This window comes from Triturus cristatus, chromosome 11, assembly GCF_964204655.1.
Source record: "Triturus cristatus chromosome 11, aTriCri1.1, whole genome shotgun sequence".
Taxonomy (NCBI): domain Eukaryota; kingdom Metazoa; phylum Chordata; class Amphibia; order Caudata; family Salamandridae; genus Triturus; species Triturus cristatus.
In genome coordinates, this window is record NC_140594.1 from 566,410,454 (window position 1) to 566,431,553 (window position 21,100).

General features: G+C 43.8%; 1 protein-coding gene across 2 annotated transcripts in view; it reads left to right on the forward strand.

Moving 5' to 3' along the window:
• Positions 1-21,100, forward strand: part of GK5 (glycerol kinase 5) — a 246,835-nt gene that overhangs the window by 157,167 nt on the left and 68,568 nt on the right. For both annotated transcript variants that reach the window (XM_085633633.1, XM_085633634.1), the window contains one exon: positions 18,292-18,352. In XM_085633633.1, the coding sequence (XP_085489759.1) occupies positions 18,292-18,352 (61 nt within the window). The remainder of the gene's footprint in view (positions 1-18,291; positions 18,353-21,100) is intronic.

Genomic DNA, 21,100 nt, shown 5'->3' on the forward strand with positions numbered 1-21,100 from the left:
TTATCCTAGGCCCTTGATTCTTTGTCCAGGTGACCATTTCTCAGCTCCATGGGCTGCTATGTTTTATGCTGAAGCTTCTCTCACCATGTTCCCCAGGCTGATCAGCCGCCTCCTCCATGACTACTGCTCTTTCTGCACTCTTCTGACCATCGGTTGTTGCATTTTATTAAAACTCTCCAACCTTTCCCTACTGAAAAAGGAATGCAAGAAGTGGAGTGGGTGTGAAGAAGAGAAGAAATTTCAAATAATTTAAAGTACAGTAAACCCTCCTGATCCAGTGGTAATTTCACAGTAATTTCTCAATGCAAAACATCATTTACCTCTAGTTTACCGCTTTATAGGTGATGGACCTTTGCCACCGTGTATGACCTTCAGAAGACTTTTATATAAACATGAAAAATCAAAATGCAGTTAATATTTAAGCCAATAAAGAGACTTGTGAGTATTTTCAAGGGTTTTATTTTCTAGTCAAAAGTTAAGTTTCTCTGATTCTTTATTCATTAATCAGTTTTCAATCAGGTTACAGAATTGAAAAATAGGAAAAATAGAATTAATTCAGAACATATTATAGATTACATACAAAGCACTCCATAAAGAAAAGGGAAACCCCTAATTATATGTCAGTCAGAACTCTTTAAAGAGTTACAGGAAAAATATAATTCAAGAGTGAGTTTTGCAAGCCTAATCAATAATTGGCAAAAATCTCCCATAAAGAGAAATAAATGCATAAGACAAAAACCTATCCTGAATCTCTCAGCTGCTCTCTCTTCACTGGTCTGTTCAGCTGTCTCTCTCTCCCTCTCTATGTCAAACAGAGAGGTTGCTCCTTGAAAATGCCCTCCCTTCACAAGACCACAGAAGAATGTGATCTGCCTTGCCAAAAATATGACTTGCAAGGCTAGCCTACGCCTCTCTGAAAAAATATGAGCAAGGCCCCCTCCTTCCTCTGTGTCTCCTCGGACGCAATCTCCTCCCAGGCTGCACCCGCGACGTTCACGTACCTAACCCAAATGATGTCTGGTCAGATCTGCTTCTTCTCCTCTAAGACTCCTCTGAGACTTATACGCCCCTAAGGGGTCATTATTTATACTCTAATTCTTGCCTGACTATACTAATAATGTTGCAGTTTCAGTAGAAACTCGCACTGTGATTAGTTAGCACAGGTGACATAGGGGTCTCCTCATCCTGTTGTCATTGCATATCCAACCCGTACAGTCATATGTATCACCATCAATAATTATACAATATTGCAACAATTAAGCGAAAAGAATGTATCAGTCTATTTCCGCCTTGCTTTCACATCGCACGCAGGGATGACACACTCCCACAAACACTGGTACATTGGCACGATGACAAGAGTGTGCAGAATATTGTGGCCTTGACCCATGTGTCTTCACTTGAGGCACTTGGCAGTTCATGCAGCTGACACAATCTTCTGCGCATGCGTCTCTCATACAGTACACTGCTAACAATTCTCAACCATGCTGGATTCCTAGGCAGCCATTTTTATTGTGGGCCCAAAAGCAAAATAAACACAAAAGAATATTAATTTATGAAATAAAACCCATTATGTTTACCTCCCCCATACTAGTACCCTGTATTAGTTATTACCTAGCAAAATCTATTAGTTTAAAGCAGTTTTTCTACCATTTGTGCACACCATGCAAAATGTGCAATGTACAACATAGCATAAACATGCACCAATGCAAATTTTCAAAGCGCAAACAATTAATACATACTCATAGCAACATGCTCTAATGTTTTAAATAGCTTTTCATGCAAAATGCGTTTGCTCCACATGTGGTGTTGGTGCAGGTTTGATTAATTAATACACATTATAAGAAGATGTGTTATGAACTGAATATGCATTGTCTAAATATGCAACAAAGCCAAAGTCTCTTGAGACGGGAACAGGGAGTGTAGATTACAAAGAAAAGGAGCTGGGAGGAGAGAACACACATTCCATTCTTAACTTCAAAGCTAAAGAGGCCACAGTGAGCCTTCTAAAGGAAACTGAAATCACGAGTTTTCTACACTGCAAAAACACATGTTAATTCAGCACAATTATGTGCTACTTTAAAGGTTAAAAAAACATTCTCTAAATTAAATGTACATTCTATAGTGAGGTTGAATCTAAACTAAACACGTTAAACATCCATGATTAAATAATTAAGCATGGTTCTACATGATTTCATTTGCAGGCCTCTTTCATGTTTTTCACTTTGCATGCACCAAAAGTGCCATTTTAAAATGCAGTCTGTCTGAATCACACAAAAATAAAGCAATGCCTGAATCCAGATGAAATCTGAGCTACATCACACCTGTCGAGGTCCATGAGAATCCTCATTTCATCCCACACCAATCCCATCAGCAACAACCGTATTTTATGAATATATTTGACAGCTGTACCTGGTCATGGAGGTGGCAAGGAAACGCTACCCTGCAGTGGGCGTTCTCTTCTTAGACCTACAACAGGCATTTGATACATTGGGTTGGGACTACAGATTCTTGACGCTGGTTAAATTCAATATTCGTCTCACCTTTATCCACTGGGTCAGGATCCTATACACTATACCCACTGCAAGAGCTAGGACAGGTGCACATATATCATCACAGTACCCTATGGTACTAGACAGGGATGTCCACTATCGCCTCTACCTTTCGTCCTAGTAATGGAACCCTTTGCACAATGCCTCAGGCATGAGGCCGATAACTGGGGAATTCCGCAGGGGCCTCAGATCTACGCTGTCTCCATGTATGAGGATGATGTGATTTTCTACATCTAGCATCTTAATGCAGACTTGACACCTTTATCTAACTTACATCATTTGTTCGGTGATCTGTCCAGTCTTTGCCTCAACCACGGCAAATCCCATGCGTTCTCATTCCATCTAACATGGGATACAGTGCTCTTAGGTGCACTCAACGTACAGGTGGCACACCATACATTCTGATATCTGGGCATCCAGATCTGCAGAAACACTGCAGATTTAATAGACGGGAACCTAGTAAGAGCCATCATATTGCTGAAATCCCAAATAAAATGTTGGATCACACTGCTTCTGTCAGTAGCGGGCCGAATAACACTGGCTAAGATGGTGATGTTGTCCCGTCTCTTGTACTACTTTGTTAAATTACCTGTCCTTGTCCCAGCATCAATTTTCAAAACACTAAATTCCTTACTGATTGAATTGATATGGTGCACAGGATGGCGTAGGGTTGGCTTACTCAAAATGCAATTGCCACCTGGAGAGGGGGGATGGGCACCCCTGACTTCAAAGCTTATTACTTAGCCAGGCAACTACAATGGCTGTCCTACTGATTGGCGGGTTTACACTTAAATGAAATCAGCTATACACAACATATGTTGCAATCGGGCACCATTCATATATTATTACTACCAGGAGCGGTGTGGCCCACTCATGTGCCACTACTGCTCGCAATGCACTAGCAAACTGTAAATGTGATCTTCAGTACACAAATTCACCTCCCTAATATACCACTGAGGGGTCTGCCCACACCAGTGTGCACACTCATGTCAACTAAGCTAGCCCCCTGGGAAATTGAGAGCATTAGAACGGTGGGGGATCTGTTTGTGGAGTGTGCACAAATGACCCATCATAACGTTGCACCACTCCATGATCTGCTGGATTCACTTTACTCAACACAAGCCAACCTTCTTTGTTAGGTCTATACACACTGGGCACCAACGGCGATGGAGCCAGCCACACACACATTAATACAAGCAGTAGATGTAATGGGTCAAAGATACCTAGGACTACGTACCCATTTACATACATCTTTGGAGTCTCTACAAGCTAAATGAGAGGAGGATTTGATTTGTGCCTTGCATGATAGGTAGGGGCACTATCCTGGAATATTCAATTAAGATCTCTAGCAATTCACAATTTAAATTAATCCAATTCTCGCTTTTACACAGGGCATATCTGACACAGTTAAAACTTCACTGAATCTTCCCTGTGGCCTCACCTAACTGCCCTAGATGTCAAGCGGATTCCGCAGATTTGCTGCATTTGTTATGGACATGCCTTCACTGACACCTTTCTGGGTGGATACAGTTGGTGAACTTTCAGCGCTTACAGGTGTTAACTACTGGTATAGTGTTGAGCACAGCCTCTTGGCCTATACCCTAGGCCTAAGAATTTTAAAACCATAGAAAGGTTTGTGGACTTGGCGCTCCTTCTGGCCAAGCATCAGATTACCAGACGCTGGAAATCCCCCAGGGTGCCCTTCATATTGTGCTGGCGGGAGGAGGTCATACGTTGGGGCAGGGCTGAAAGTTGTGCGTTATGCAGAGAAAAATACCGAAGTCTGCGTAAACGGCCTATTGCACTGGTCTAGGATGATCTACTGTAGACATTTTAGTCCCAAGATGACATTGAATAATACCCACCACATATACGACAAGGCACACTCCTAACCCCCCGCCCAAACCGAAGGTGGCTTTTTGGCACTGCATAGACATTGTGTTGGGGCTGTACGAGAGGATATTAAACTCCATGCCCCACTTGGAGGGCAACAGTGCCTACACAATTGTGGCCCTGACTCACCCCAAGGGCATCATTACACAACATAACACAACCTCCTTTGGACCTCCAAATGCACGAGACGTTCCAACTCAATATAACAGAGTTTACAGAGACGTGGATTTAAGATGGCAGTTCTGGGTTGGGGTGAAGGGTGGGAGGTTAAACAATGTTTTATGTTTAGTTTATGTTTAGCTTATGTTCAGCTCTGACCTGCTTCGCAGATCTCCCGAGGCACTCACCGGGAGCACCGTTACCTGCCTGCCTCCTGCATTTTATTGACTCTGGTGTGATTGCGCTCTGGACTTGCACATTCCCCTCATTTTAAGTCTCCTTACCTGTGCCTGCACTTGTTCCTGGACGCCCCTTGCTGTTCGCTCTTCTCCTCCGCCTGTCTGGCTGCTGGAGCGGGGACGGGCGAGCTCGCCATCTTGGGCTGTTCTGGGGTTGGCGGTGCAGCCTTTTGGCCCCTCCCTCCCCTGCCACGCCCACATTGTACCAGCCTATTTATGACGCTACAACATCGGCAGCGCAGCGGGCGCGCCGAAGGCGCGCCGAAGTTGCGCCTAAGTTAAGCCCGTCTGCGCCCGTCCGCGACGGGCCGGGACCAGGGGCCACTGACCCTGCTCCTTTAGTGGTATACTCTTCTGCTCAATTGTTTTCTCTTTCAGTCAATGTACCCCTTTCTCCTTCATTGCTGCAGCGCCTTGATTCCCTGGGCATCCTCTCACCTGGTCACACTCCCTTGTCCTCTGCCTCATCGATTTCCCCTCCTCTTTTTGTAAACCCCCCTTCTGTTGTTTATACACCCTCCTTTTCCTATCTTGCTTCTGCTTGTCTTCTCAACACTCGCTCGGCCGGCAAGCATCGACTGGAATTATTTAACCTTCTGAACACCGAGTCTCCTGACTTTCTGTTCCTTACTGAAACTTGGTTTTCCTCTGATTCTCTTCCCGACGTCCTGGCCATTCTCCCCGACACCTATTATGCACTCCGGGCGGATCGCCCTAATGGTAAAGCAGGCGGGGGGGTGGCCATGATCGTCCGCTCTAGCTTGCAGTTTCAGCTTCTTCCCCACTCCCCCATACCTAGTGTGGATTTTTTGGTGGCCCGCTCTCTCAATCTTTTAGCTCCCCTCACAGTTGTCCTCATGTATCGACCTCCTCAGAACATGCCCTTGTTTGTAGCCACCCTGCAGGAACTCCTTGCCACACTTGTGGTTAATAATTCCTCGGTTCTTCTATTGGGAAACTTTAATTTCTGGCCGGGCGATCCTAAGGAGGATACGTCCTCCAAAGATTTTTCGGCCACCCTTCAGTGTCTTAATTTCTTGTCCCATATCACTGCCCCTACCCACGCCTTGGGTCATACACTTGACCAAATTTGGTCATCTCGCTGCACGGTCCTTTCTCCTAGCATTCTTCCCTGCATCTAGTCTGATCACTCCCTCATATCTTTCTCTGTAAACCTTGGTGCTCCTCACAAACCCTCCTTACCTAAGAACATGGTTGCACGTAGCTGGAACCGGGTTGATCTCAATTCCCTTTCTCTTTCTCTTGCTTCTTCTACTCCTGTTCTTTCTGAACTTTCCCTTGACTCTCAAGCCGAAGCAGTCAGCACTTGGTTGTCCTCTTCTTGCGACCGGGTTGCTCCACTCAGGAAAATCAAGGCCGTTCGCCCTCATGATGCTCACAAGTGGTTCAATAAAGAGCTTAAAGCTCTAAAATTGGACCTTAGACGTTCTGAGCGTCATTGGAGACGTAACTACTGCCCGGTTCTCCGGGCCAAATACAAACTTCTCCTCAATGAATATAAGAGAGCTGTCCTTGCGGCCAAAACCAAGTATTTCTCTGAGCAAGTTGCCCTCTCCGCCAACAAATCCAAAGAGATTTTCTCTCTGGTTAACAACTTGGCGATTTCTGATCGCGCCAATCCCAATCTTATTCCTTCCCAGGCTCTCTGTTCTTCACTTAACGACTTTTTCATTGAGAAGATCGTTAAGATTAAATCCAACATCCCTACTGTTTCTTCTTCTTTTTCTTTTTCTCCTCTTCCTGTACCCCGCTCTTTTCTTGACTCTTTTTCCTCTATTTCCTTGGATTCATTTCTTACTCTGCTCACAAAAATCAAGTCTGGCTCTCCGGCCGACTGTGCCCCGGCACGTATTTTGAGAGCTCTATTTTCTAACTGTCCTGTCCCCCCTCTCTCTTTTCTCTCTCCCAGGGCATAGTCCCTTTATCTTTCAAATCTGCTATCGTGCTGCCTATTCTTAAAAAACCTGGCTTAGATTCTTCTCTTCCTTCCAACTTTAGGCCTATCTCTCTTCTTCCCTTTCTGGGCAAGATCCTGGAAAGCCACGTCACTTCTTGCCTCTCCTCTTACATCGAGCAGAACCATCTTTTGGCTTCCCATCAAGCAGGCTTTCGCTCGGGCCACTCTACGGAGTCGGTGGTCCTCGCAGTCCTTGACGAGTTGAAATCGAAAACAGACTCCTCTCTTCCTCAAGCTCTGGTCCTCCTCGATTTGTCCGCTGCGTTTGACACGGTTGACCATTCCATTCTTCTCGACTGTGTCAGCGCAGCGGGCATTCGAGGATCCGCATTCTCTTGGCTTGCGTCCTTTCTTTCGGGTCGCTCCCAAGCGGTTCATCTCTCCGGATTCTCTACTCCCGCTCGTCCAGTGTCCTGTGGAGTTCCCCAAGGCTCCTCTCTTTCTCCTCTTCTTTTTAATCTTTACATCTATCCTCTTATTTCTTCTCTTCTCGATCTGGGGGTCTCAGTGTATAATTACGCAGATGACCTCCAGCTCGTTTTTGATCTTTCCTCTTCTTCTATGTCTTTTTCTAAGTTCCGTTCTACTTTGGTTTTCATTTCTGAGTGGATGAGCGCAAATCATCTTAAGCTTAACCCGGACAAGACCGAGTTGGTCTTGACGGGTGGCTCATCCAGTCCGTGGTCCTCTGCTTTTTGGCCTCCTGCCTTAGGTCCCTCTCCCACACCTGTCTCTTCTGTTAGGACCTTAGGCATTAAGGTTAGTCAGGATCTTTCAATGCACGCCCAAATTAGGTCTGTTTCTTCCTGTTTTCTTTCTCTTCGGCTTATCCGAAAAATATCTAGTTTTTTTTCTCTTGAAGGGCTTAAAATCATTATCTCGGCTCTGATTACCTCCCGTCTTGATTACGGGAACAGCCTGTATGTGGGCATACCAGCCTATGAAACACGTCGCCTACAAGCAATTCAGAATCAGGCTGCCCGTCTTATTCTTCATTTCCCTCGCACTCATCACTCCCCTGTACTTAAGTCCCTCCACTGGCTCCCTGTTCATCAGCAATCCCTCTTTAACCTGGGCTGCTTGGTTTTCCTGGCTCTTGCTTGATCCGCTCCGGTCTTTATCTGGTCTCTCATCTCTTCTTATATTCCTGCCCACCCTCTTCGTTCTTCCTCCTTGGCCCTCCTCAATGTTCCCCGGTTTCGCAAGTCCAGAACGGGAGGCACCCGATTCTCTGTTCTGGCCCCCCGCTTTTGGAACAGTCTTCCTATGTCTTTGCGTGCTATCCCTATCTACTCTCATTTCCGCAAAGCCCTGAAAACCCTCTTGTTTTCTCAGGCTTACTCCTGTTAATCTCTCTGGGTTATTTCTGTGATTGCTGGCCGGAGTTCTCAGCGCCAGGAAGCCGCGTGGCCACAGTACGCTTTATTAAATACTTTTTTCATTCATTCATTCATTCAGTTTTCTTTTTCTGTTGTTGGCTCTTTCAGATTGTCTGCATAAGACTACTGTATCATCTGGAATATACTCAACAGGTTGCGGGCTATACAGGAGTGCTCATGAACTTACCACCTAATATTATGTATACTCGAAGCACATTGTATGACTATTTATAACATGTATGTGACTTATCTGCTTAATAAAATGCAATAAAGTATGTTTTAAAAAACATATCCAAGCAAAATGAAAGAGATGCATCACACAAACTCGGTTCAAACTCATCACAGTCCTCAGATTAAAGCCACATAATATGACCCAAAGGGATTCTGGCAGTCCTCCCCAACCTCCGGGCACATACGACAGTGACTCGTCCAACTCAAAGTCAGAAGTTAGGATCCTCCCCACATGCAGGCCCGCCTTTAGGAAATCAGTGTCCCATCCCGACAAGCCTGGCCTGCAGAGCCTGTCCCAGGACTGGTGCACTCCTTTAGGGAGACAAATGTGTCTTTCCATGAGTAAAGTACCCCATATTTCATCAGGGAACTCGGTGTACTCCAGTGCCATGCTCTTACTTCTATTTTTATTAATTTATTTTGCAATTATATATAGCATGGACTGGACACAATCGATTGCCAGCTCTTTACATAAGAACAGTTTCAAACACATAATACATTTCATTTTGTTACATCACAATTTACTAAGAACAATTGCGATTCTCCTATTACCATGACTAGAGAATCTGGATTTCATTAAAGACACTGTGGCTAACATTATGCATATTTCTTTTAATGCAGTCCAAGCAGCCGCATACATCACAAAGTAAAAAGGTTCCAGAACAGAACATTAGAAACATATAATAGGCATGAGCCAACAGCAATCTGCCTCTTTTAAATGTGGTGAAGAAGAGAATAAGTCCACGAATTTTAATCTTCTAACGATTCTCAAATGGTCAACTCGAAGGAAAATGATGAACGAAGGAGGATCCAAAGGTCAAACTCCACAAAATTATGAAAGGTTACCTGAAAAGAGAAAGAAGTAAATACCTCCTGGAAAAACAACATTATAAATCTTTACAAGTTATTAAATAAATTAGAAGACATTTCTAACAAAGGTAATAAGCTTGAGCATTAATACACCGTAAGCCTCAGCCATCCAAGGGGAGGGATGGGTGGGAAAATGTTAGCCTCCGTGTCTTTAATGAAATCCAGATTCTCTAGTCATGGTAATAGGAGAATCGCAATTTAATTACAAGACCGGAGGCTACCATTATGCATGTTGGTAGCTTTGTAAGACTACATCAGACATGTGTTCAATAGGTTTGCAATAATGCCGCACGAAAGTGCTAGCATTCGACCAATTGGCCGATTTAAGAATATCGTCCAACTTACCTCCAGACCAGAGAGATTTACTGGCCATAGCACCTCTAAGTGAGTGAGCTTGGAATTTCTTTAAGTCAATACCTGCTAAATTCATGATGGTTTTAACCCATCTAGCAATAGAGGTCGAAGTTATACCTCTATGGGGTTTAACAAAGGATATAAGTAACTGGTTCACACCCTGTGCACGAAGACCTAACATTCTGCGATCGTACTCTCTCATGCAATCTACCACACAAAGTTTGGGCATAGATCGAAACGTGGATTAAAGATTGAATCAGACATAGTCTTAGTTCTTCTATATAGGTCGAATTTGACACCAAACATGTTATAGGATCTATTTGTGATTTCAAGGGCTTTAACATCAGAAACCCTTCGGCAGGAGATTAGGCATAGCAGTGTTGCAAGCTTGATGGAAAGATTTTTCCTATTCAGGTGAGTATTATCCGGCCAGTTAGTGAAGAAATCTAGAATTAACTTAACGTCTCCGTACCAAAGGCCAGATCCAAGGGCTCTCGCTTTTACCCTTTGGAGAGCCCGATAGTTAAGGGGACCCGGAAAGATGGCTTGGATGGAGGAGGAAAGGAGACCCAGAAGTCTGGCTATCTCCCTCAGAGATAGGTAGGTTTTCTTGTTTCAGGACATGTCTTATTTCCTTCATGATTTTGGTTATTTTCATTGAAGGGAGTAAAAGGAGACATCTCATTGTATCTACGGTGAAACCTAGGAACTCCAGGGTTCTGGAGGGAGTCAATATCGATTTTTCTTTGTTTATAATGAACCCTAAGCTTTCTAAAAGGTCCATTACGGTATTCAGGTCTTGGACTATCCGAGAGTGATCTTGGGACATTAGAAGAATGTTGTCTAGGTATATGATTAGACGAATACCTCTTTCTCTTAAGGATGAGGCGATTGTTCTCATGACCTTGGTGAAGCACCATGGGACAGAGGATAGCCCAAAAGGAAGGGCTTGAAACTGGTACAGGTGGTTTTTCCACATGAACTGGAGGAAGGGTTGGTGGATTTTGAACATAGGGATGGTAAAGTATGCACCTTTTAGGTCCAGTTTGACTAGCCAGACTCCCTCTAGTAATAAATCCCTCAGGAGGTGGATCCCCTCCATTTTGAAGTGCCTGTAAACCAAATATTTGTTTAGTTCCCTTAAATTTATCATGGGTCTCCAACCCTTGTCTTTTTTCTCTATGAGTCTGCTTATAAATCTTAAAGCTTCCAGTGGGACCTCTTATTATAGCTCCTTTCTGAAGCATAGAGGAGATCTCCTTCTCTACTATTGTTTGTTGATCTAGAGTGAGCGGGATGTCTCTCAGGGAAGATGTTTGTGTAGGAATTTCTAAAAAATCTATCATGAAGCCCTTGACAGTGCTTAATACCCATGGGTCTTGAGTAATCCTTTTCCAATTCTCATAAAATAATTTGAGTCTACCTCCCACCTTTTGGGGGAAAGAAGGGGAAGGGGGAAGAGGTAGAGTACTCTCTTGATGGGTTGATGTTGTTGGTGGATCCAAGTGTTGTAAACCCTCTATTGCGAGGACCTCTCCCTCTCTGGGGGTAGAATTGGGGAGGATTGTTGGGTTGATGACCTCTTCCATAGCCTCGGAATATTGAATAGGGACTTTGATTGAAGCGGTCGGAAGAGAGGCCCCTTCTTCCGGTCCAACCAAAAAGGTTAGGGTTAAATACGCGCTTCATATTTTGTTGGGCCTTATCCAAGGCCGTAAATGTGGAGACGTTCTTTCCCAGTGATTTTATAAGGTCTTCGCTGAAGAGCAATCCTTTTGGATTTTGAGAGGGTTCTCTGTCTGCCATATCACTCAGTTTGGGATACATTTTGGTCAGTACAACTCTTCTCCTCTCGGCATTGAGGCTAGGATTGGCGTTGCCCAGCAGTATTAGCGCTCTCTGGCTCCATCCCCTGATCCGATCTGTATCCAGGGCAGTGCCATGAGTGTGACTTTCCTCAGCGGAGTCTATGATCCTGGCTAAGGGTCCCAGGATGTCAAGGAAGCGGTCCTGACACCCCTTGAGGGATCTTTCCATCCCTTTTCTCGGATCTCTTCCGGGTTTGAAAAGGAATTTAATTAACTCCTGGTCCAGGTTAGGAGTTTGTCAGGTCTTGTCAACTATTGAGGGCCTTAAGCCCTCGGCTCTGAGTATATTCAGAGTGTCCCTCTCTAAGAAGTTTCTTAGCCATTTTTTAATGAATTTGGCCACACGATCCTGTGGCCACCACTCAGAACTTGTCGGGTGTTTGATGTTTAGTGGGGAGAACATTTCTTCACCCAAGGGGTTAAGGATAATGTCTTTTGACGAGGATGGGAGTTCCTCCTCAGGGCTGTAAAATTCTTGGTGATCCTCGTCTAGGACGTATGTGTAAGGTATGTCTGAAGACTCATCGTCGTGTAGGTCATTATCTCCCGCATCGTAATGAGCACTATGATATTTTGTGCCGCTAGGGACACCCAGATGTTTTGTGCCACTAAGGACACCAGTATAAGTTGTGCCACTAGGGACACCCAGGGAGTTCGAGGTGCGAAGACCTACATTATTAATTGAAGTGCTAAGACCTCCAGGGTTGGATAAGGTACTGGGACCTCCCATCGTGCTCTTGGGGGTTGCTTGTTCGATATTTTTCTTTTTCTTTTGTCTTTCGTCAGTGTAGTGGGGGCCCCGGATTTCTGTAGGCTTGTCCTCCTCGGTAGGGAAGGACCTTTTAGAGGACATGACTTGACTCAAGGTCTCGAGCATGAAGGACCTCGTCTCCTTATGTATGTTGTTTTTAAATGCCTCATTGTCCATGTTAGGGATAGGGGCGATAGCGTCATCTGACTCAATGTCAGACATGGCGTAAGTAGTGAGGTTGGTTTAAGCCAAATGAGGTTTAGTACCCGTAGAGAGGATACTCTGAAAATATAAGGCTGTTAATGCTCAGGGAAGAGCCTTAAGAGACAGAGCAAGCCACTCTAGAAGGGGGGAGTGCGAGACAGCTTGTCCGTTTATGGCCTTAACAGGAGTAATAAAGTGGTAAAATGGTAATAATAATTCCTCCCCCCTTTTTTTTTTAACCGGGATCGTTAAAATGGCACTTGCAGTTATCTGGCGAAGTTGGCAGCAGCTGATCGTAATTAGGGGCTGAGCAACTGACGCTCGCTTGCTCGAGCGATCACCTGCTGCCAATCACTATGGAGATGCCAAGCCTCGAGGGCAATCATCTTCGCGATAAGCTGGAGGCCAAAGAGGAATGTGGGGAAGAAAGACTCGTGGCATTGGGGGGGACGTAGTGCCCCCGTTGCCAAGGAACCTTCCTCTAATCCCCTACACGATGTCGGCCAGTGTTGAAACCTGCGGTTCGCATCGGAAGGAGAGAGGGGATTCCGATTTGTCTATTTCGGGTAGGATCGATTTGGTAATATTTGTAACTATACACGCTTAAGAAGGGCATTTAATTCATAATAAAGACTAAAAGAGAGTTACTTACAATAAAATTGTTTGAAAAGGCATAGTGTCAACGAAAGAGTAAAACATAAATAAACGCATTACGTTAGTTATCCTAAGGAAGGGTGGGGGTGCCCACGTCGAGGAAGGGGGGGGGAGTGAAATAGGGAAAAATGCGGAAATGAGATCCCTGTGAATTGGAGATCTGTACTGAGGCAGAGTGAGGGGGGGTGGGGTTAAGCCACAAGAAAGGTACCTTAAAATGGTAAAGAAGGACAGTTAGTAGCAAGTAATAAAGTTGAACTCTGAGCCGCATTTAAAAGAGACAGATTGTTGTTGGCTCATGCCTATTATATGTTTCTAATGTTCTGTTCTGCAACCTTTTTACTTTGTGATGTATGCGGCTGCTTGGACTGCATTAAAAGAGATATGCATAATGGTAGCCTCCGTTCTTGTAATGACATTTTAAGTTACAGGTTTACCGTTGAGCATGATCAATTTCTTTAAGGCAGTTTGTTTATAAATAATCAGATCCAAGAGTAGTATGATTATGTTAATGGAACTAATTACCGAGAAATATAAACTGAAAATAAAATGTCGTCATGTCATCAAAAAAGGTCTTTGGTGGCGGATTTTATTTAATCATCCCTTAGCCTACTGCACTTACAATAGTGAGTTCAGGATAAGTAAAAATGCATTGGTTAAATCTATAAATATCAGAAATAAAGCTAATTTTTCTTTGAGACCCATTAAAAAGAAAATTGCCCTGCTTAGTATTGTATCGGAATATTCATTCCCCCTCAATTTTTATTAGCAAGACAAAATAGTGATTCCCAGTTTATTTTGCTTTCTTTTACACATAACAATCTTTTATGTGCCAATGATGTGCACTGTGGTGGTCCACGATGATTTGGTAGGATTTATAAGGTGTACACTAGATCTAAATGCTGAACATAGCAGACACAAGAGATTACATCTAAAACATAGGAACAAAATAAAGGATCACAATTTTATATTGCAAGTCCTTTTCAATATAGTAATTTACCTTCTCACCAATGTTTTTCTAAAACAAAAACAAAACCAGATGAATTGTGTAGGAAGATATTTCAGTCTCTGTCCATATGCTGGTACAGGCAATAATTCGTTGTTACAAAGACTGAGAAGTGGTTCAAAATAAGTGCATAAAAAACTAAGGAGGTAGCTTCCTTGTTATTATCTATCTTACAAGGTCACCCAAGTACTGTTATCTCGAAGTAGATTGATATATCAAATCAATGTCATAGTGGTTAGAAGGGACTCTTTCTTGTTCAACGAAAGCCTGATAACCGTATTCAGAAATCCAGTGAATTTTGACTTCCAGGAAATTAAGATCATTTTACTGAACATTTGTTCAGAAGCAACGCTCAACGGAGAAACAATGAAGCAAAGTACCAATCATCTGCAACATAAGAAAATTCAGTATAGGCGGACACGTTGTTTTGGTCACACCTTTGAAATTAAATGGACGGATCATTGTATCCTGACTATAGAGAAGTACATATCAAGCTACGAATGTCAGCTGGGACCATCAGAGACAAAACAGTGTAATGTGAGGGGTGCCGGATCTGCGTGCGTATTGCTATGCTAGCCAATTGCAGTGGCTGGCGTACTGGCTTGCAGGACGCAATTTGCACGAGCTGGATATGACATCACGAGATAGGGATAAGGGGATCATCCACAGACTCTTACTACCACAAACCCACCTGCTGACGTCGACACCCCACTTATTGAAATTAGCTATTACTTACTGGTGGAGTGCGGTGCGGTACACTGGACAAATGACACCATATGCCCCCACCATTCCTCTGCTGGGCATCCCCACACGTTCGGGACTAACCTCTAGCCGTGCCCTTCAGACGTGGACTGAGGCGGGCATTACTACATTAGGAGACTTTTTTACAGAGGGAGTACTAATGTCACATGAGACGTTTGTACGCGTACATGGTGGCCCCGCTACGTTGTTCCTATTACACGCACATATTTCCAGATATATACGCATCACATGGTCGCTCGAAGATACAGAACCACCCACGAATACACTGCTTACCATGCAATACCTAATGGGGAATGGGGCTCGACTGACAAAATGGCTAACCCATGGGATTCGAGCGGATAGTGCGATCTCATTACAGCCGCTACGCGACAAGTGGGAAGGGGACGTGGGCCGTGCACTCACAGACAAGAAATGGGACACTATATTGGGGTGCCCCAAAAAAGTCTCTAGTAATCCCAAATTTAAATTTATCCAATTGATGTTGCTACACAGGGCGTACTTAACTCCACACAGGCTAAGCGCTATGTTTTCGGGGGCAAATGATGAATGTTCGCGCTGCCACACACCTAACGCGGGGTTGGTACACATGGTATGGGCCTACCCTAGACTGGGACATTACTGGGCGACGGTATGCAAAATATTGATGGCGGTGGCTCCGGTACGCCGGAATGACACATTGGAATACTGCATAATAGGTATGGGACCCCAAGAAAAGAAGCGCAGCTCTACCTCACGATTTGCTAACCTTGCGCTCATTCTAGCCAAGAGAGACATAAACACACGAGGGAAGGCTACTAGAGCCCCGTCCTTACAGTAATGGCACACAGAAATGCTAAGATGGGTAAAGCACAGGGACGGAACTAAAATGAGAGGAATATAGAGGCCTACGGAAAACACAGATCTTGCTGAGTTGGTATGCAATGCTAGAAGAATACGCTGCGATAGATATTTTGTCCTACTAGGGTATGTTGGGTTTGTCACATAAGGGTCTGATCCGAGGATACAAGACACTTGGACACCTCACATTATCTGTGTGCTGTTCTGGGTAAGTTAACAGCACTGTGCAGTTCACCTACGACAGGCTTTGGAACCAAGAAACACACACCTATGGATATGGTTGATACACAAGTGCTACTGTTGGATATTGAGGGCTGAGCATGCGGGGAGGGAAGGGTGGTTGGGTAACTGTTTTTTTTTTAAAGATGTTTTAATTGCATTAAATCCGGATAGCTTTAACAAATTACCAACCGTTTCGCTAAACTTATGTTGTAAACAAGAATGCTAAGAACGAGCTCTATTGGCATACCGTTAGAGACTTATTTTAATGATTCTGGTCCACTATGTATTGCCATTCGAAGACACTTATGGATACTCGACACTGTTGATGTATATTAGCATACGATGGTTGTAAACATGTAATACTATACTGCGTGATTATATGTCCTTTGATTGCCTGAAGATGTTTGACTCACTGTTCTGTAAAATCAATAAAAACAAATTTGAAAAAAAAACTGTGTAATGTGAGGAGGCCATGGGCTGAGGAGCCTCTAAGGATACGATTACAGGAGCAAGGAAAAAATGTACAAGAAGAACAAGAAAGCCCAAATAAGAAGGGATAAAAGTGTTCAGGAGTTTCTTTGCCCCATCCATTACAATATACACAGTCACAAACTAGGTTTTTTGATCAATTCTTCTGCGATATCAGAAATGTTGAGGCCGCTCAGTTTCTTCTTCCGGGACAACTGAGGAGGATAGTTCATTGCTTTCTCTGGATTGGTTTGCACTTTATTGCCCAGGTGGTTGGTGGTGTGAGTTGACTTATCTGCTTTAATAAAATGCAATAAAGTATGTTTAAAAAAAAATATCAAAGCAAAAGGAAAGAAATAAGAGTTGCATCACACAAAATCAGTTCAAAACCCGTCACAGTCCTCAGATTGAAGTCACCTACTATGGTACGACTGTTTGAAGATAGATACTTATTTTTGTAGCGGGAGAGCAGTGTTCATATCGGGTTTCTCTTTCACTTGATTTGAGCCACCGTACTGCATCCTCTGACAATTTTTGTTAACATTGCTCATCAACATTTTCCCCACCCAGAAATCAACAGTTTCCTGTCCATGGAGTTGCCAAGGTTGCATATTAACTCACGGTTTACTACAACACCACTTTCCAATGGGTCCATAGTAATACATGTCCCTCTTCCCTTTTCCATCCCCAAGGGAGAGCTGAACACTCTCACCTCTTCCTCTCCATCCCAGCTGCCGCTCTGGATTTAGCCATACTTTTTGTCCTTGATGGCTGCTGTTGAGGCCTGGGAGCCCTTGTACAAATGGGCAGCTAGCTCACCGTCTCCACCATGGACCATCCTTCACTTTCCAGCAAAAAGCAGTAGCTCCTCCACACGTCCCACTACACTGTCCCGGCACTGCTGTCAAATTTCTGAGGGCAAATAGAAGAAAGGTGGGGCATCTTCACATACTAAGCAACCCTAAAATCTTCTGGGACATCTCACCTCCTCCCTTGACTTTCAGCATAGCAAACATCTTCTGCCCATCATTGCACAGGTGCCTGGAAGCAACCAATTCACTAGGCATTGACCAAGTTTGGTTCTTGGGTTGTCTTTTCTGCTGTCTGCTGCACCACATAAGTGCAGACTATCTTGGATGCAATTGGGTGTGGACTCTTTTCTTTCGTTTCAACAGTGTCTTCAATTATATGTTCACTTTCTGGAGTTCTCTTTTTTCCTTTAGCGCTAGTTTGGGGGACAATGTTTTTGGCACTGTCCATGAAATAGAATACTTTTGGACCAACACATTTTAATTAATGTAAACAGAGTATGTAATCACCAGACATTCTATGTAGTCTTTTTTGATGCATGAACATTTCCTTCACCTCTTGCAAAGAGAAATGGGTCTGCTCTGTTGAAAAAACTGTAACATTTTCTTACTTTAAAAATTTTTTTGGGGGTTAGGAAGCATACTAATGCAATCTAACCATAGTAATGATTACATCGAAGATTGCATAAAATGAAACAACGGTATGTCCTATGAATAAAGAATGGCCTCAAACAGTGACAAACCATTGGTTTATTTTTGCAATAACTTAAAAAGCAGATGCACACGCCCGTTGTTTCCCCAAGGTACTATGTGTAATATGGCCTCTGGACTCTTCAGAACACCATGCTTGCTCGCCTGTGCCCCTAACAGCTGCTTTTAATATTTCTTGCCAATCGTTATCGCTCCCTTGTGCTTGGTTGAACATTTGTTTTTAATTCATTCGCAACCATATTTTGCTACCTGTTAAACATTGCTTAGTTTAACACTGGCTGCATTTAATTTAAGTACACATACATTTTTATGACTGAATTAATGAGACTTTTGTTTTTCCCTGGCAGTCACAACTTTGGATCAGTCGATGCAAGTATATTTGGTGTACCCATACCAGTAAGGGCTTTGGTAAGTGCACGTCAACTGGTGCATGAGAGAAAACTGTTGATCTGTAGGCATACAACACCTTCACAATTCTCTGCAGGTGCCAGCAACACGGAACACGTATAGAGATTAATTTATATTTACAGAATTTTGAATGGCAAAGAAAGCACTTCTAAATAATTGGAAGCAGGTGGACTGACCACGGTACTGTCGAGGAAGTGGTTCTGACTACCTGTCATTCATCATGACTGGGGGATATAGGGCGTTTTACCCCCTCTCATATACCTGTTCAACACAGGTGCACTCCTACCAATCCCATAGAGCCTTCCTCTCGAGTCTGAGGTATATTGATTGTAAACAAAGTTGCTACTATAGCAGTGAGGTTTTCGCAAAGGAGTTATTTTCATGTTAAGGAGTTCTTTTTTTTCATTAACTTTGGCAGTCTTACAACTGGGGCACGGGTTCTGCCACTTCTGGCTCCAGAATCTCCCTGGTTAATCCTGCACTACCTCCTGCTCCAGGTGCCTGCTTTACCCTCTTCCATCTGGTATCCATTTCTGCAGTAACTATAAATACTCAATAGATAGTGTCTGCACCAACACCACTGTCTTCTCATTAGCACAGGCCTAAAGCATTGCAGACGTTCCACTCCCAGGTACCATGGTTTCTCCCTCATCTGGCTTATCTAAGCTCTTGGACTGGGGGACTTAGGGTCTGACCTGTAACAGAAAGCAGAGATGGGAGTGTCTATGGGAAAAATGAAGAGGAGGGGTTCCATCTCATGATCAGATTTTGTTTTTCATCGCCACTAAACCAGCAGCATCTTTCCAAGTGAGGATAGATACTTTGGCCCCCATTTAGCCACAAAGGCATGACCAGATTACTTCCATTTCCCTCTAAGCAATTTTGGCACAATCGCCGTTCAGCTCCAGTAATCTCCACAAAGCTGAACAGCACATAAAAGGCTCCTGCCTGAAAGGGTTAGTGCATCTCTTCTGTGCCTCTTTGGGCAACTGTCCAAAATATCAGTCAGTATATCACATCCTCAGGAAAAACACTAGAGCAATGCTTGTCTTCTTTGCCTGTATTTGCCCCTTCTAAAATAGAGTGGTGGGCTTCTTTCAATCAACCAATTTTGCACAAGGAAATGTCGGTGAACCCCTGTTACAGTGGGGAGACCTGTGTACCCTCAATTTAAATCCCCTTAACCAGACCTACCAGTTTGCATGGTGCCATGGTGTATCACACAACATTGGCACTCTTCATCTGGCCTCCCAGTGAAGAGCCGATATAACACGGTAGAAGACAAGTTGAGCTGGAAACTCCTGCTCCGTGGAGGTTTCCAGTTCCAGTTTGGTGCTCTGTGCAGCTGGTGTCCATTGCAGGGTTTGAAACCTCCACTGGATGCATCGACAGCAGCGTCAGAAGCGTTTTTTTTTTTAAGGGACCCAGGAGAGGGTAGAAATACTCAGCACAAAGTCCTGCTCCTTTCCAAGCTTCGCCCCCTCTTCTCCCACAGCAAAAAGGTTTTATAAATTGCCAGGTCCGCTTCAACCTCTTTTCACATTACACTTTCTGCCTCTGCTTCCACTTTTTCCTCTATCCTGCTCACCGTAACCACATACAATGCTCTTTTGTGTCTCCCTGTCTTTCCCTTCACCATCACATCCAGCCCCTTCTCCTTCACTTTTCTGGCATATCGGTTTCATTTTCTGCTTTTTAGTTTGACTTCTGCGTTTCGCCCCTTGTACGCTGGATCCCCTCTCCACCTTTAATGTTTTGTTTCTCAGTCTGCCCCACAAACCCTCTTTCAGGGCATGCCCATTTGTGCTGTTAGCATTTTTAGATTCCCTAGGTCAGGGGTCTCCAACCTTTTCTGTAGTAGGAGCTACTTCTGGTCAGTGAAAGTTGTCGTGAGCTACTAAAGGCAAAACAATTCGCGCATTTTTTCGAGAGACGCCCCACGCCCAGTTTAATTGACTTTAAGCCTAATTTCTACGGAGTCCTTACTGTCGTTTAAACAACAGGGGCCACACTCCCTCTTTTGAAGTGACAGACAGCCGCAGGTTGTGCTACCTGAAGCGAAAGCTTGTCTTGCTTGGATGCATTCCTGGAAAGTATAACGAGCTATGTGGGGTACAAGCCTAAGGCCTCCTTTTGTGAACCTCAATCAACTTGTTCACACTGCAAAAGTTAAACCTAAACATATATTCCTTACCAAATGTGATTTATTGAAGTCTAGCTTTTCGAAAAAGACCCATTTTAGAAGAACCTCAATTATTTCCAATTCACCACATACTCTTTTTTTGTAAAGTTTAGTCTACTACTTATTAGTGGTATTTACGTTTCTCATGTGTGACACTTTTAATAACATTTTACAAGCGTTGTTAGAAAGAAAGCGTGTATGGGACAAAATATCAAATCATCCATGTATTGAAACACCTAGATTAGACCACCAATTCCACCATAGGAGAGTTTTGGATTTCTAAAGCTGTTGTGCATCAGGTTCCATAGTACTGTGGTTCCTCTAATTTTTTTTATTTCATTCAAAATCTATTTAATTCATTGCAACAACTAACTGCCCCCCCCCATGCCCCATCATTGAAATGCCTGCCCAGAGGCCTCAAAATAAACATACCAGGGACAGGGCAGAGAACCAGAGCAGGGGAGGGGCAATAACAGGGCGTCAGAGGAGGAAATAATACAACCTAAGACAGGGCAATAACAACATCGGAGGGGGCAATAAGAAGGCATCAAAGGAAGCATTAATAG